At 40.9% G+C, this 16,119-nt stretch overlaps 1 protein-coding gene and 1 long non-coding RNA gene across 3 annotated transcripts in view; one reads left to right on the plus strand and one right to left on the minus strand.

Moving 5' to 3' along the window:
- LOC118394497 (CMP-N-acetylneuraminate-beta-1,4-galactoside alpha-2,3-sialyltransferase-like) overlaps nucleotides 1–16,119 on the minus strand; it is an 86,781-nt gene that overhangs the window by 56,081 nt on the left and 14,581 nt on the right. For both annotated transcript variants that reach the window (XM_035787719.2, XM_035787718.2), the window contains exon 2: nucleotides 8,231–8,379. In XM_035787719.2, coding sequence (XP_035643612.1) covers nucleotides 8,231–8,339 — 109 coding nt within the window. In that variant the 5' untranslated portion in view covers nucleotides 8,340–8,379. The remainder of the gene's footprint in view (nucleotides 1–8,230; nucleotides 8,380–16,119) is intronic.
- On the plus strand, nucleotides 656–14,051 carry LOC127907604 (uncharacterized). Its single transcript, XR_008065109.1, has 2 exons — nucleotides 656–2,934; nucleotides 13,378–14,051. It is a non-coding gene; the product is annotated as an uncharacterized LOC127907604 (long non-coding RNA).

Genomic DNA, 16,119 nt, shown 5'->3' on the forward strand with positions numbered 1-16,119 from the left:
CATACATACATACATACATACATACATACATACATACATACATACATACATACATACATACATACATACATACATACATACATACATACATACATACATACATACATACATACATACATACATACATACATACATACATACATACATACATACATACATACATACATACATACATACATACATACATACATACATACATACATACATACATACGACAGACTGTCAAACATGACTTCCGTTTAGACTATATACAGTGCTTTCAGGAAGTATGCATACCCCTTGACTTATTCCACATTTTGTTGTGTTACAATCTTGATTCAAAAAATTAAATCTCACCCATGTGTACAAAATAACCCATAATGACAAAGTGAAAACACACATCTATATATAAACTCAAAAAACAAAAAAAAAAAGTCTTCACTGTCAACTGCGTTTCTTTTCAGCAAACTTAACATGTGTAAATATTTCTATGAACATAAGAATCAACAACTGAGCCACATGTCTATGGAACTTGTTCAGTTTATGTCTAACAGAAATTGAATAATGTGTCCCTGAACAAAGAGGGGGGTCAAAATCAAAAGTAACAGTCAGTATCTGGTGTGGCAACCAGCTGCATTAAGTATTGCAGTGCATCTCCTCCTCATGAACTGCACCAGATCCGGGCTCGTCGCTGGCCATGGTAGAACACTGACATTCCTGCCTTGCAGGAAATCACGCACAGAACGAGCAGTATGGCTGGTGGCATTTTCAAGCTGGAGGGTCATGTCAGGATGAGCCTGCAGGAAGGGTACCACATGAGGGAGGAGGTCTTCCCTGTAACGCACAGTGTTGAGATTGCCTGCAATAACAAGCTCAGTCCGATGATGCTGTGACACACAGCCCCAGATCATGAAGGACCCTCCACCTCGAACCCGCTCCAGAGTACAGGCTCATTCCTTCGACGATAAACGCGAATCCGACCATCACCCCTGGTGAGACCAAACCGCTCGTCAGTGAAGAGCACTTTTTGCCAGGCCTGTCCGGTCCAGCGACGGTGGGTTTGTGCCGATAGGAGATGTAAGGCAAGTCCTCACCAGACAACAGGCCTACAAGCCCTCAGTCCAGCCTCTCAGACTATTGTGGACAGTCTGAGCACTGATGGAGGGATTGTGTGTTCCTGGTGTAACTCGGCCAGTTGTTGTTGCCATCCTGTACCTGTCCCGCAGGTGTGATGTTCGGATGTACCGTTCCTGTGCAGGTGTTGTTACACATGGTTTGCCACTGCGAGGACGTTCCGTCCTGTCTCCTTGTAGTGCTGTCTTAGGCGTCTCACAGTACGGACATTGCAATTTAATGCCCTAGCCACATCTGCATTCCTCATGCCTCCTTGCAGCATGTCTAAGACACGTTCATGCAGACGAGCAAGGACCCTGGGCATCTTTCTTTTGGTGTTTTTCCAGAGTGGTTTCGTTTCTTTGTATCCTAAAGAAACTCCCTAGGCCTTGCCGATGACAAGCATACCCATAACATGATGCAACTACCACGACGCTTGAAAATATGAAAAGTGCTACTCAGTCATTTGATGTGTTGGATTTGCCCCAAACACTTTGTTTTCATGACATAGTTCATTTCTTTGGCACATTTTTTGCAGTTTTACTATAGTTCCTTATTGTCAACAAGATGCATGTTTCAGAATATTTGTATTCTATACAGACTTCCTTCTTTTCACTCCGTCAACTAGGTTAGTATTGTGGAGTAACTACAATGTTGATCCATCCTCAATATACTTTTTTTTATTTAACCTTTAACTAGGCAAGTCAGTTAAGAACAAATTCTTATTTACAATGATTTCCTACCCTAGCCAAACCCGGACCAATTGTGAGCCGCCCTATGGGACTCCCAATCACGGCTTATTGTGATACGGCCTGGATTCAAACCAGGGTCTCTCAGTGCTAGAGGCGTCACTACAGATGAAGTGCCTTAGTACTCAAGTGGTGCAGCGGTCTATCACAGCCATTAAACTCTGTAACCATTTTAAAATTGGCCTCGTGGTGAAATCCCTGAGCGGTTTTCTTCCTCCCCGGCAACATTTTTTTCAGTTTTCAAATCAATTTAATTGACTATTTTGGTTAAAGGCCTTGGTGCCCTGGCAGATTGCCTTGGTGCCCTGGCAGATTGCCTTGGTGCCCTGGCAGGTTGGACACCTATAGAAGGGCAAATGGCCTTCCCCCTAAAATCCCAAGCCTGTCCACCACCTGAACCCCTTATTGATCCAGAGAACCCTGCACAGGTGTGGCCTTTCACAGTTGACACCCTCATGTGATGTACCAGCAGACAGAAACAGTGAGTGTCCACTTTCAGTCACACCTGCATGACAGTGCTGAGGGTAGCAGGCAGCAAGGTAGCAAGCAGCAGCGCTGAGGGCTGGGAGAAGAACACGTCGAGCGGTCCTCTCCATTTTGCTCTAGCAACAGCTCCTCTACAATGCTAACTACACCAACATCATACAAAAATTAGTGTGAAAATGTTCTCTCACTTCATATCACACCCTCAATCTGTTTCCTGTCACTACATTATTTTGTCTGTGGTGGAGGACTACTTACAGTTAGGTGGTGGGCCGTAGCAAGCCATCTGCTTTAGTTATCAAGATGATCTATCTCTGTCGATGGAGGAGCAGGTGTAGATTTATTTATTCTGAACACATTTCTGTTTGTTGGCAATGATAATTCTTGCAACAATTTTTACATTTTTTAAAATAAAATTGCAATAATTATGTTTGCTAGCTGGGACAGGCGAATGCCGCAGAGTACTGAACTGTAAACCAAGCTAAACTTGTGTACTATCCATGGCACTCCCTGCTGATCATGTCTGCCAATCACATTATTCGTATCTAAGGTAGTAGACAGCTGGTGATTACAGCTCAAGAGAGAACTCAGTCCGACAAACTGCTACCAGGTAAGACTTTTTTAAACGTGTAGTCTATTTAGTTATAGAAACATGATACCACCAATGCAAGCTGTAAAATGACTACCAATTTAGAACACAAAAGAACCATAGTAATGTAGCTAGCAATGTAAATTACAACACTGTTGCTATATAGCAGGAGATGATGTCATTCCAGGTCAAGGATCATTTAGTTATCAGTTTATTCCAAGTAATAATTTAAGACCACAAATCTAAAAGGATAAAGATTGTAAATATAATCAAGCATTGGCTAGCTTTCAAAAAAATTGTCTACAGAGTTCCCTATTCATATGATCAAGACAATTCGTATTGCACGCTACTGATTGGTTCCAATATTTTTTTTTTACACCTTTATTTAAAAATAGGCAAGTCAGTTAAGAACAAATTCTTATTTACAATGACAGCCTACCCCAGCCAAACCCCAACAACGCTGGGCCAATTGTGTGCCGCCCTATGGGGCTCCAAATCACGGCTGGTTGTGATACAGCCTGGAATCGAACCAGGGTCTGTAGTGATGCCTCCAGCACTGAGATGCAGTGCCTTAGACTGCTGCCCCACTCGGGAGCCCAAAGTTTAGAAGTTCAGAAAATTTGCCTGGGCGGCCAAGAATGATCCTTTTTATGGGAAAAAAATGCAAGAATTGAAGGTGCCAACAAATGTATATAGTCATAGTAAGAATGTTTTACTGTCATATACACAAACATTATGATCATCAGCTCCTCCCTTGAAGGGGATACATCAACTTCACATTTTCATTCAGCCCACCACCTAAGTAACTAATTACAATTCTAATTACACTTTGTAAGACAAAATGTGAAGAAATCCATGGGTTCTGAATACTTTTGCAAGGCACTGTATAGGCCTCGAGAGGCTCTGATATCAAACTGACAGACTGACTGAAGCACTCACTCAAATCCATCTTGATGAATAAGTTCCCATAGTCCGTGGTCATTTAGATTTGTGAGAAGGGGTTCAGTCTCTTGACACTACAACCAGACTATATGGGCCAACCTCACTACTCTAGTCCTGAAATTAGAGGAGGAAACCCTCTAAATATTGACAGTGTAAAGGCAATGCACAAAGGGGTCTTGTCACAGAAACTTCAGAAGTGTCAAAACATGCTCTGGAGTTGCTGCAGTGGGAATAAAAACATCAATATCTACTTGTTTGAAGTTCAAGTTGCCAGGTCGACATGCTAAGAAATAGACTATCAGGGTTCCAACATGACTCAGCCCTGTGGCCTAGCTGCTCTGTTGATCATTAGTGACACACCAGTTTAGTGCTTTACATTGTAGAACATGAAGTCAATTCACTGGTGGTCAGCAAGTTAACAGCATATTCACTGTAGGGATAAATATTTACATAAGAGTAGTTAGAAAAAGGGTATCTTTTCACCATAACTCATACACAACACAATGTGCTGAACGGTGATTTAAAAAGACTCCCAGAGTAGAATACCTCAAAAGTATAGAACAGGGATTATCCGGTTTGATCCTCTGTAGTGATATAACAGATAAAGTCGGGGAGAGTACACAAAAGGGACGTCAACATGCTCCCTATCCTCTTGAACAAACAGACCTCCGGACCTTAACATCTGGCAGCAGTGTGCAAAAAGCAACAACTCCCAAATCCAGGGTTTTTCTGGACTAAATGTTTATGGTCTTCGTGTTGAAAAATATAATTGGAAACAGTCACTTCAGAATCATCTATGAATAAATCAAAAGGACATATTAATAATTTTGGAATAATTAAAATGACAAACTTCGATCCAAATGAAAAATACTCAAATGAGTTATTTTGAAGGGGCATGAGTAATGCAAATTACAATGCTTACTGGGAATGTAATGGAGTAAGACACCTTAACTGGAGCTTCTGATAACTTTAAAAGAAGTTAATTACTTTATACTGCAGAAGAAGCTTGGCCTCCCCTCTTGGATGCCAGTCTCACTGTGGGATTTCAACGCCCTCCGGTGTTCCAAAATGTCCCTCTTAGCTTCTCAAGCTTCCTTCACAATGTCTCAGGCTACAAGTTACTCATCAGAGGCAACCACAGTCTAAAGCACAAACTTCAACTTCAATTCAAACACTTCCTGTGAAAAGTGCATCTACAGTGTTTTCCTACTGGCAGCCAGTTCTAAAAGTTCCAGGGAATGTTTATGGGAAATCTTTTAGCCCCCTCTGCTGGTTACAAAGATACATTTCAGTGACCACTCAACAGTGAAACGTCACCCAACCATCCACACCCTGGGAGAGTCAGGCTTTCCACCATTACGTAGCCCTGTTCATTTACCATCCCTGATTCATAACCAACAGACACCCAAAACATGCCAGGCGGGTACAGAGCTGACCACAGGGCTCTCACAGCCGTCAACCTGTAGTGGTACCCTGCAGCTGGAACTTTAGTCCTCATCAACTACAGGAAATAGATGAGAGAAATTGGCTTCGGCTACCTAGGGAATGGCAATACACACATATATAGATTCAAGGTTTATTAGTCGTATGCATGCGATACATCGTCCATGAAACCTTACTCGCAGGTTCCTTCGACAATGACACAATAAGAAATAAAATAATATGAACATAAAGTAAATGTCTCAGTAGAATAGAATAAATATTTTAGGAACAGGAAGGAAGGAACTATTTATAGTCCAAGATGTACACGTGTATTGAGGGGATGGGGGCAGTGTACAAATTGAGCAGTATAATAAGTCTGGTAGCAGCCGTTGTGATGTGATGTGTGTGATGTGTGTGATGTGTGTGTGTGTGTGTGTGTGTGTGTAGCATGAATCTATATACAGTGGGGCAAAAAAGTATTTAGTCAGCCACCAATTGTGCAAGTTCTCCCACTTAAAAAGCTGAGAGGCCTGTAATTTTCATCATAGGTACAATTCAACTATGACAGACAAAATGAGAAAATCAAACCCAGAAAATCACATTGTAGGATTTTTAATGAATTTATTTGCAAATTATGGTGGAAAATAAGTATTTGGTCAATAATGATGAAAATTACAGGCCTCTCATCTTTTTAAGTGGGAGAACTTGCACAATTGCAGGCTGACTAAATACTTTTTTGCGCTACTGTATGTGCGCAGACCGTTCAGAAATGTAGTTCAAAATGTGAACTCACCCATCTACACACACACACAATAACTCAAAAATGAAGTGAAAATATGCACATTTACTGAAAATACAGCAATATCTCATGTACATAAGTGTGAATGTTAGAATCCCCTCTGGCAGTGATTACAGCTATGAGTCTTTCTAGGTAAGACTAAGCCTTGCATGCTTGGATTGTACAATATTTCCACATAATTATTTTTAGAACCATTCAAGCTCTGTCAAGTTGGTTGTTGACTACAGCTAGATAAACATATGGTAATAGTTGAAAATGGTTACGCTGATGGAAGTCAAAACTGTAACTAGGCCATTCAGGAACATTCGATGCGGTCTTGGAAAGACACTCCAGTGTATATTGGTTATTGTCCTGCTGAAAGGTGAATTCCTCTCCTAGTCTCTGGTATAATGCAGAATTAAGTAAGTTTGCTTGTGCTCAGCTTTGTTCCGTTTCTTTTTATCTTAAAAAAAAACAACTCCCTAGTCCTTGCCGATGACACGCATACCCATAACATGATGCAACCACCAATAGGCTTGAAAATACGACGGGTAGTACTCAGCATTGTTGCGTCTGCCCCAAACATAACGCCTTGCACTCTTGGACATAAAGTTAATTTTTCTGCTAAATGTTTTAGAGTTTTACTTTAGTGCCTTATTTTCCCTCTGTCAATTAGGTTAGTATGGCAGAGTAACTACAATGTTGTAGTTTTCTCCTATCACAGTCATTAAACTAACTGTTTTAAAGTCCCCATTGGCCTCATGGTGAAATCCCTGAGCGGTTTCATTCCTCTACAGCAACTGAACTTTGAAGGACACCTGTATCGTTGTAGTGACTGGGTGTATTGCTACACCATCCAAAGTGTAATTAATAACTTCACCATGCTCAATAAGATATTCAATGTCTGTTTTGCCCATCTCCCAACAGGTGCTCTTTTTTGTGAGGCATTGGAAAACCTCCCTGGTCTTTGTGTTGAATCTGTTTGAAATTCATGCTCGACTGAGGGACATTACAGATCATTGTATGTGTGGGGTACAAAAATGAGGTAGTCATTCAGACATTATATAATATTGCACAAAGTTTGAGTCCATGAAACTTGTTAAGCACATTTTGTCCCCTGAACTTATTTAGGTGTGCCATACCAAAGGAGTTGAATACTTGACTCAAGACATTTCAGATTTTCCTTTTTTATAAATTTGTAAAATATATAATTCCACGTGGTATTGTGTTTAGGTCAGTGACAAAATCTTAATTATATCAGGTTGTAACAACAAAATATGGAAAAAGTCAAGGGGTGTGAATACTTTCAGAAGGCACCTTGTGTACTGATCATTGAACATCATGAGAAACATTGCAACATTGTGGCCTCTGAACAGGAAGTGTAAGACTTCGTCATCTTGATTTCCAGCAAAGATAAGAACCTAAGAACTCATCTTCAGTTACAGGGAAAAAAACATTGTTTAATTTCCTTAATTCTTTGTTTGAAAATATTCCTTACAGTTTGTGTGCTGATATGCCATAGTAACATAGCCAATCACAGTCCTTGTAGTAACACTACCCATTGGGCACAGACAGTTCAATGTCTAGTTTTGATTTACATTTGGTTGAGTTGAATGCTATGTGAAATCAACAAGAAATGTCACCATGTCATTGGATTTAGGTTAAAAGTTTGGTGAGAGACAAAATTCCCTGAGGTTGAAGACTTTTTTAAAAATCTAATCAGTTTTCCACATTGATTCAACATCACATTGAATACTTTGGTTGAAATGATGTGGAAACAACATTGATTCAACCAGTTTCTGACCAATGGGTAGCAACTATGAAACCTCAGCCTTCCCCAATGTGACTTGTTAAGCAAATGTTTTCTCCTGAACTTATTTAGGCTTGCCATAACAAAGGCATTGAATAGTTATTGACTCAAGACATTTCAGCTTTTCATTTTTGTATTAATTTGTATTAAAAATAAATCCACTGACATTATGGGGGTATTGTCTGTAGGCCAGTGACACAGATCTTGACTGACAAGCAGAGACAGACACAGAAAGACAGGAGTAAATCAACAGGCTGAAAAGCATATAGATAGATTGCTGGTCGGTCTCCTCTCTAACATACAGTACGATAGACAAATGGATGGATGGATGAGTGGAGAGGCGTAGGCTTTCTAGTGTAACTCACGTGGCTTCTGGCCCCATACATGTAGGTGTAGCTTCCCAGAGGAGTAGTAGATGAAGCCCAGGACCAGCATGGGGCACAGGACGAACAGCAGCTTGTGTGACGACTTCATTGTGGTTCTGTCATTCACATGGCACCATGCAGCACATCACCTACAAGGATATAGGAGATGCAGAGAAGTGAAAGTACAGGAGAAATGAGGAGTCAGTAATGTGTGCAAATAGGCTGTCTGGCTGTAAGAAATGGCTTAGGCTGTTAAACCTTTCCCAATCTACTCTCTTTAAATGACAACTGATCGAAGACTAGCTTACCCAATGAGGTGATTACACAATAAGGTGGCTCACCAAACCAAGTTATTAGTTCCAGCTTTCCATTACTCAGTGCTCAAGAAGGGAGGGAGAAGATGAGAAGCCAGTGTGTTGCAGAAGGTGGCACACACTGCCTGTCAGCTGTTTAACTGCAATTGTTGAAATTAGTCAACAAAACGTTTCCTGCTGAGCAAACATCCAACTAGGCTGAGCCTAGCCTATAAACAGACGTGTTTATATTTCAAAAACTCTCCATAACTGAGGTAATATGATCCAACTGGCCTCCCCAACCATTGGTTCCCACTAAAGGTCGACCGATTAATCGGCATGGTCGATTTCAAGTTTTCATAATCAGTAAATGGCCTTTTTGGACGCCGATTACATTGCAATCCATGAGGAAACTACGTGGCAAACTGACCACCTGTTACACTGGGTGCAGCGTCAAAAGGACCTTATAGCTGCAATGAGCCAGGGTAAGTTTCTAGCTAGCATTAAACTTACCTTATAAAAAACAAACTACACATGGTTGATATTACTAGGTTAACTAGCTTGTCCTGGATTGCATATAATCAATGCGGTGCCTGTTAATTTATCATTGAATCACAGCCTACATCAACATTGCACAAATATACCTAATCGTATTATTGTTTTTTTTTTTAACATGCATATTTAGTTCAAATAAATGCAGGCAATATTAACTAGGGAAATGATGTTACTTCTCTTCCATTCAGTGCAAGCAGTCAGGGTATATGCAACAGTTTGGGGCGCCAGGCTCGCTGCGAACTGTGTTTCTTCCTAAAAAAGACCGTAATTAATTTGCCAGAATTTAACATAATTATGACATAACATAAGTTGTGCAATGTAACAGCAATATTTAGACTTAGCGTTGGTTCCGTATTTCACTGAAAGAAAATTACAAATTTTTCTCGAAATTATAGTTTTCCAGATTTGACCATATTAATGATCAAAGGCTCGAATCTGTGTGTTTATTATAATTAAGTCTACGATTTGATAGAGCAGTCCGACTGACCGGTGGTAGGCAGCAGCAGGCTCATAAGCATTCATTCAAACAGCACTTTACTGCGTTTGTGAGCAGCTCTTAGCAAATGCTTGAAGCACAGCGCTGTTTATGACTTCAAGCCCATCAACTCCCGAGATTAGGCTGGCAATACTAAAGTGCCTATAAGAACATGCAATAGTCAAAGGTATATGAAATACAAGTGGTATAGAGAGAAATAGTCCTATAAATACTATATTGAGACAGTGTCTGTGCCTTGACCTGGGTTGGGCAAAACTAAACATGGCGGTGTTCGACCAAGCAATCTCACTAGGATAAAGACCTCCTCCATTCCTATCATTATTGAAAGAGATTGTGATACATCTCAAAATAGGGCTACTTAATGTTAAATCCCCTTACTTCAAAGGCAGTGAAAGTCAATGAACTAATCACTGATCATAATCTTGATGTGATTGGCCTGACTGAAACATGGCTTAAGCCTGATGAATCTACTGTGTTAAATGAGGCCTCACCTACTGGTTACACTAGTGACCACATCGGCTGTGCATCCCGCAAAGACGGAGGTGTTGCAAACATTTACGATAGCAAATTTCAATTTACAAAAAAAAAAAAAGTAGTATGTCTTTTGAGCTTCTAGTCATGAAATCTATGCAACCAACTCAGGGTGGCCTAGTGGTTAGAGCATTGGACTAGTAACCGGAAGGTTGCAAGTTCAAATCCCTGAGCTGACAAGGTACAAATCTGTTGTTCTGCCCCTGAACAGGCAGTTAACCCACTGTTCCTAGGCAGTCATTGAAAATAAGAACTTGTTCTTAACTGACTTGCCTAGTTAAAACATTTTTAAAACACACCTTTTAAACACTGTTTACAGGCCTCCTGGGCCATATACACAAAGTTCCTCATTGAGTTCCCTGAATTCCTATCGGACCTTGTAGTCATAGCAGATAATATTCTAATTTTTGGTGACTATAATATTCACATGGAAAAGTCCATAGACTCACTCCAAAAGGCTTTCGGAGCCATTGACTCACTGGGTTTTGTCCAACATGTCTCTGGACCTACTCACTGTCAGACTCTGGACCTAGTTTTGTCCCATGGAATAAATGTTGTGGATCTTAATATTTTTCCTCATAATCCTGGACTATCGGACCACCATTTTATTACGTTTGCAACAAATAATCTGCTCAGAACACAACCAATGAGCATCAAAAGTCGTGCTATAAATTCACAGACAAAGATTCCTGAATGCCTTTCCAGACTCCCTCTGCCTACCCAAGGACGTCAGAGTACAAAAATCAGTTAACCACCTAACTGAGGAAACTCAATTTAACCTTGCACAATACCCTAGATGCAGTTGCACCCCTAAAAACACTTCTCATAAGAAACTAGCTCCTTGGTATACAGAAAATACCTGAGCTCTGAAGCAAGCTTCCAGAAAATTGGAACAGAAATGGCGCCACACCAAACTGGAAGTCTTCCGACTAGCTTGGGAAGACAGTACCGTGCATTATCGAAGAGCCCTCACTGCTGCTTAATCATCCTATTTTTACAACTTAATTGAGGAAAATAAGAACAATCCTAAAAAGCAAGTGAGGATGGCTTTCACTTCAGCAGTAATAAATTCATGAACTTCTTTGAGGAAAAGATCATGATTAGTAGAAAGCAAATTACGGACTCCTCTTTAAATCTGCGTATTCCTTCAAAGCTCAGTTGTCCTGAGCCTGTACAACTCTAGGACCTAGGATCAAGAGAGACACTCAAGTGTTTTAGTACTATATCTCTTGACACAATGATGAAAATAATCATGGCCTCTAAACCGTCAAGCTGCATACTGGACCCTATTCCAACTAAACTACTGAAATAGCTGCTTCCTGTGCTTGGCCCTCCTATGTTGAACATAATAAACAGGTCTCTATCCACCGGATGTGTACCAAACTCACTAAAAGTGGCAGTAATAAAGCCTCTCTTGAAAAAGCCAAACCTTGACCCAGAAAATATAAAAAACTAAATCAGCCTATATCGAATCTTCCATTCCTCTCAAATTTTTTGAAAAGGCTGTTCCTGAAGACAATGTATACGAAATTCTTCAGTCTGGTTTTAGACCCCATCATAACACTGAGACTGCACTTGTGAAGGTGGTAAATGACCTTTTAACGGCATCAGACAGAGGCTCTGCATCTGTCCTCGTGCTCCTAGACCTTAGTGCTGCTTTTGATACCGTCGATCACCACATTCTTTTGGAGAGATTAGAAACCCAAATTGGTCTACACGGACAGGTTCTGGCCTGGTTAAGATCTTATCTGTCGGAAAGATATCAGTTTGTCTCTGAATGGCTTGTTCTCTGTCAAATCAACTGTAAATGTTGGTGTTCCTCAAGGTTCCGTTTTAGGACCACTATTGTTTTCACTATATATTTTACCTCTTGGGGATGTCATTTGAAAACACAATTTTAACTTTCACTGCTATGCAGATGACACACAGCTGTACATTTCAATGAAACATGGTGAAGCCCCAAAATTGCCCTCTAGAAGCCTGTTTTTCAGACATAAGGAAGTGGATGGCTGTAAACTTTCTACTTTTAAACTCGGACAAAACAGAGATGCTTGTTCTAGGTCCCAAGAAAAAGAGATCTTCTGTTGAATCTGACAATTAATCTTAAATGGTTGTACAGTCGTCTCAAATAAAACTGTGAAGGACCTCGGCCTTACTCTGGACCCTGGTCTCTCTTTTGACGAACATATCAAGACTGTTTCAAGGACAGCTTTATCCATTTACTTAACATTGCAAGAATCAGAAACTTTGTCCAGAAATGACTACTGCAATGCTCTACTTTCTGGCTACCCGGATAAAGCACTAAATAAACTTCATTTAGTGATAAATATGGCTGCTAGAATTCTGACTCGAACCAAAAAAGTTGATCATATTACTCCAGTGCTAGCCTCCCTACACTGGCTTCCTGTTAAGGCAAGGGCTGATTTCAAGGTTTTACTGCTAACCTACAAAGCATTACATGGACTTGCTCCTACCTATCTCTCTGATTTGGTGCTGCTGTACATACCTACACGTTCGCTACGGTCACAAGACGCAGGCCTCCTAATTGTCCCTAGAATTTCTAAGCAAACAGCTGGAGGCAGGGCTTTCTCCTATAGAGCTCCATTTTTATGAAATGGTCTGCCTACCCATGTGAGAGACGCAAACTCGGTCTCAACCTTGAAGTCTTTACTGAAGACTCATCTCTTCAGTGGGTCATATGATTGAGTGTAGTCTGGCCCAGGAGTGTGAAGGTGAACGGAAAGGCACTGGAGCAACGAACTGCCCTTGCTGTCTCTTCCTGGCCGGTTCCCCTCTTTCCACTGGGATTCTCTGGCTCTAACCCTATTACAGGGGCTGAGTCACTGGCATACTGGTGCTCTTTCATGCCGTCCCTAGGAGGGGTGCGTCACTTGAGTGGGTTGAGTCACTGATGTGATCTTCCTGTCTGGGTTGGCGCCCCCCCTTGGGTTGTGCCGTGGCGGAGATCTTTGTGAGCTATACTCGGCCTTGTCTCAGGAAGCTCTGAAGATATCCCTCTAGTGGTGTGGGGGCTGTGCTTTGGCAAAGTGGGTGGGGTTATATCCTTCCTGTTTGGCCCTGTCCGAGGGTATCATCGGATGGGGCCACAGTGTCTCCTGACCCCTCCTGTCTCAGCCTCCAGTATTTATGCTGCAGTAGTTTGTGTCGGGGGCTAGGGTCAGTTTGTTATATCTGGAGTACTTATCCTGTCTTATCCAGTGTCCTGTGTGAATTTAGGTATGCTCTCTCTAATTCTCTTTCTCCCTCTCAAGAGGACCTGAGCCCTAGGACCATGCCTCATGACTACCTGACATGATGACTCCTTGCTGTCCCCAGTCCACCTGGCCGTGCTGCTGCTCCAGTTTCAACTGTTTTGCCTGCGGCTATGGAATCCTGACCTGTTCACCGGACGTGCTACCTGTCCCAGACCTATTATTTGACCATGCTGGTAATTTATGAACATTTGAACATCTTGGCCATGTTCTGTTATAATCTTCACCCGGCACAGCCAGAACAGGACTGGCCACCCCTCATAGCCTGGTTCCTCTCTAGGTTTTGGCCTTTCTAGGGAGTTTTTCCTAGCCAATGTGCTTCAACACCTGCATTGCTTCCTGTTTGGGGTTTTAGGCTTGGTTTCTGTACAGCACTTTGAGATATCAGCTGATATCAGCTATATAAAAATACATTTGATTTGATGATTAACTACAACCTAAAAGCTCTTACCTTGGAATATTGAAGTCTCATGTTAAAAGGAACCCCCAGCTTTCATATGTTCTCATGTTCTGAGCAAGGAACTTAAACGTTCGCTTTTTTACATGGCACATATTGCACTTTCTCCTCCAACACTGTGTTTTTGCATTATTTAAACAAAATTGAACATGTTTCATTATTTATTTGAGACTAAATAGATTATGTATTAAGTTCAAATGAAAGGGTTCCTTGTTCATTCATCATTGTTGTAATTGGCATCATTACACACACACACACTTTTAAAAAGATTGGCCGATTTAAATCGGTATCGCCTTTTTTGGTCCTCCAATAAATCAATATTGAAAAATCATAAAACGGTTTAACTCTAGTTCCCACATTGTTTACACCTTGACAAAAAGGCACTATGCCTACTCACTCGTGCCCTGAGATCTGAATGCAGCACTGATGAGTGAAGAGATGGTGGTCATCTCTTAATCACATTCATTTAGCTCTTCTGTGCAGTTTACAAATAACCCCAGCCCGGATGTCTACCGTAAAAAAAAATGTAACCCAACACCAAAGCAATTTTGTCACAGCAGCAAATCCCAAACATCTTCATTGACTATTATTATGCACAGAATAGTGTCACGATACCCAAATTTTAACTTCGATACCTGTACCTGGCTTAGTATCACGATACCACAAACAAATAAATAATGCATATTAGGTCAAGTCACAGAATGGCACTTGATCCAGACAGAAACTCAGCAACTGCTCTGGGACCGGTTCTAACGATTAATCTCGGGAGTCCGAGCTCAAATGGTTCTAACGAAATTAGCCTTAAGACGCTTTTGGGAAACCAGGCCCTGTTCAATCATTGGCAATCTTTTGAGCTCAATACCATTACTTTTAACAGACTTTGTCTATTATTTAGAGACAGCCATATATGCATTAATCAATTATACGATCAATTTGACTTTGGTTAAAAACAAAATATAAAACTTTCAACTTAATTCACTACCCTAGTACTTTGTAAAGCAAAACATACTTATTTCATAAAGGTAATCATTTATTTGATTGGTAAAGTGGGTAAATCAAGATGTAGTCTAGGTCTATTCACAGTGCATGCATTGAGTTGAGCTTGTTTTAGGACTTATTTTGTAAAGTCTTCTAGCTTGTATGGACACTGTTTTTCAAACTGTAATGAACAGTTTCAACATTTCTACATGCCGTGTTGCATTATTCAAGTGGGTTAACTTATGTGCAGCATGAGTGAGGAGCTAACAATGCAGCCCAGACAGCTCTAGCAATGAATGAATAGGTGGCACAGGCACTCTGCTCTTCACTCTATAAAGGGGCTGCACTGATTGATAGTCTTGATCCTCTAAGTCACGTGAGACACACTTGACAGTAGTACTGAGCGTAAAAAATTTAAATGCCGAAAATATATATATACACTTTTTTTTTTATGTACTTAAGTTTCGGTATACCGTGCAATACTAGCACAGACCCTGTGGAGACACATTATGCCTTGGATTTGTGGGATGTGACATGTAAAACTGAACCTGAAATCAAATTCCATTTCAGTGTCTTTTTTCTCTTTCCGAACAGCTGGGGGCATGTGCTAACGATGGTTTTAAAAGCCCGGTGGAGCGAGGCAACTGTGCACAGAGCTGAATTACATTACCTCTTCACAGCAACCAGCAGAACAGAGACGGTGCAGCATAAAATGTAAAGAGCAACAGATATTCTCCAGGGCTTAAAAGAAAAGGCATACTGTATCCTGATTCTATAGGTATGACTAGAAGATTCTATCGGAGAGGACTATTCATAGCAGGATTAGGCTTCTCATATAGCACGCCATTTCATAAAAAAACAAGCAATAACACAACTTGGTCTCTCGGTCTTGCTCATAGCATATGTTCAATTAACGGTGTAAACTGACTCAGACAACGCTTTGGGTTGATTCTCACAGAAACAGTCGAGTCAAAACAGAACATTCCATCCAGTGGGCACATTAGCGTTCTTAAACAAAGTTACTCAACACAATCACACTCAAACTCCAGAAAACCACCAGATACGATTGCTGCCACGCACAACTGATTGACACCTATGAAGAAGCTGGTCATCCCACAGTGTGTAGTCTTGGTCTAGACTTTAGTCCTGTAATGAGGACTGTGAACAGGTCTGTAAAGGAAAGACTGAGATCTTGCCTAGGCTAGAAATTAAGCATAAAACATGTGCACGTCATTTAGAGCTAAATATACAGTTGCTAGTGAAAGTCTACACAACCCCCCTTGGAAACTTACCACCTCTTGGAAAGT

Source organism: Oncorhynchus keta, chromosome 15 (assembly GCF_023373465.1).
Source record: "Oncorhynchus keta strain PuntledgeMale-10-30-2019 chromosome 15, Oket_V2, whole genome shotgun sequence".
In the NCBI taxonomy this organism is placed as follows: Eukaryota; Metazoa; Chordata; class Actinopteri; order Salmoniformes; family Salmonidae; genus Oncorhynchus; species Oncorhynchus keta.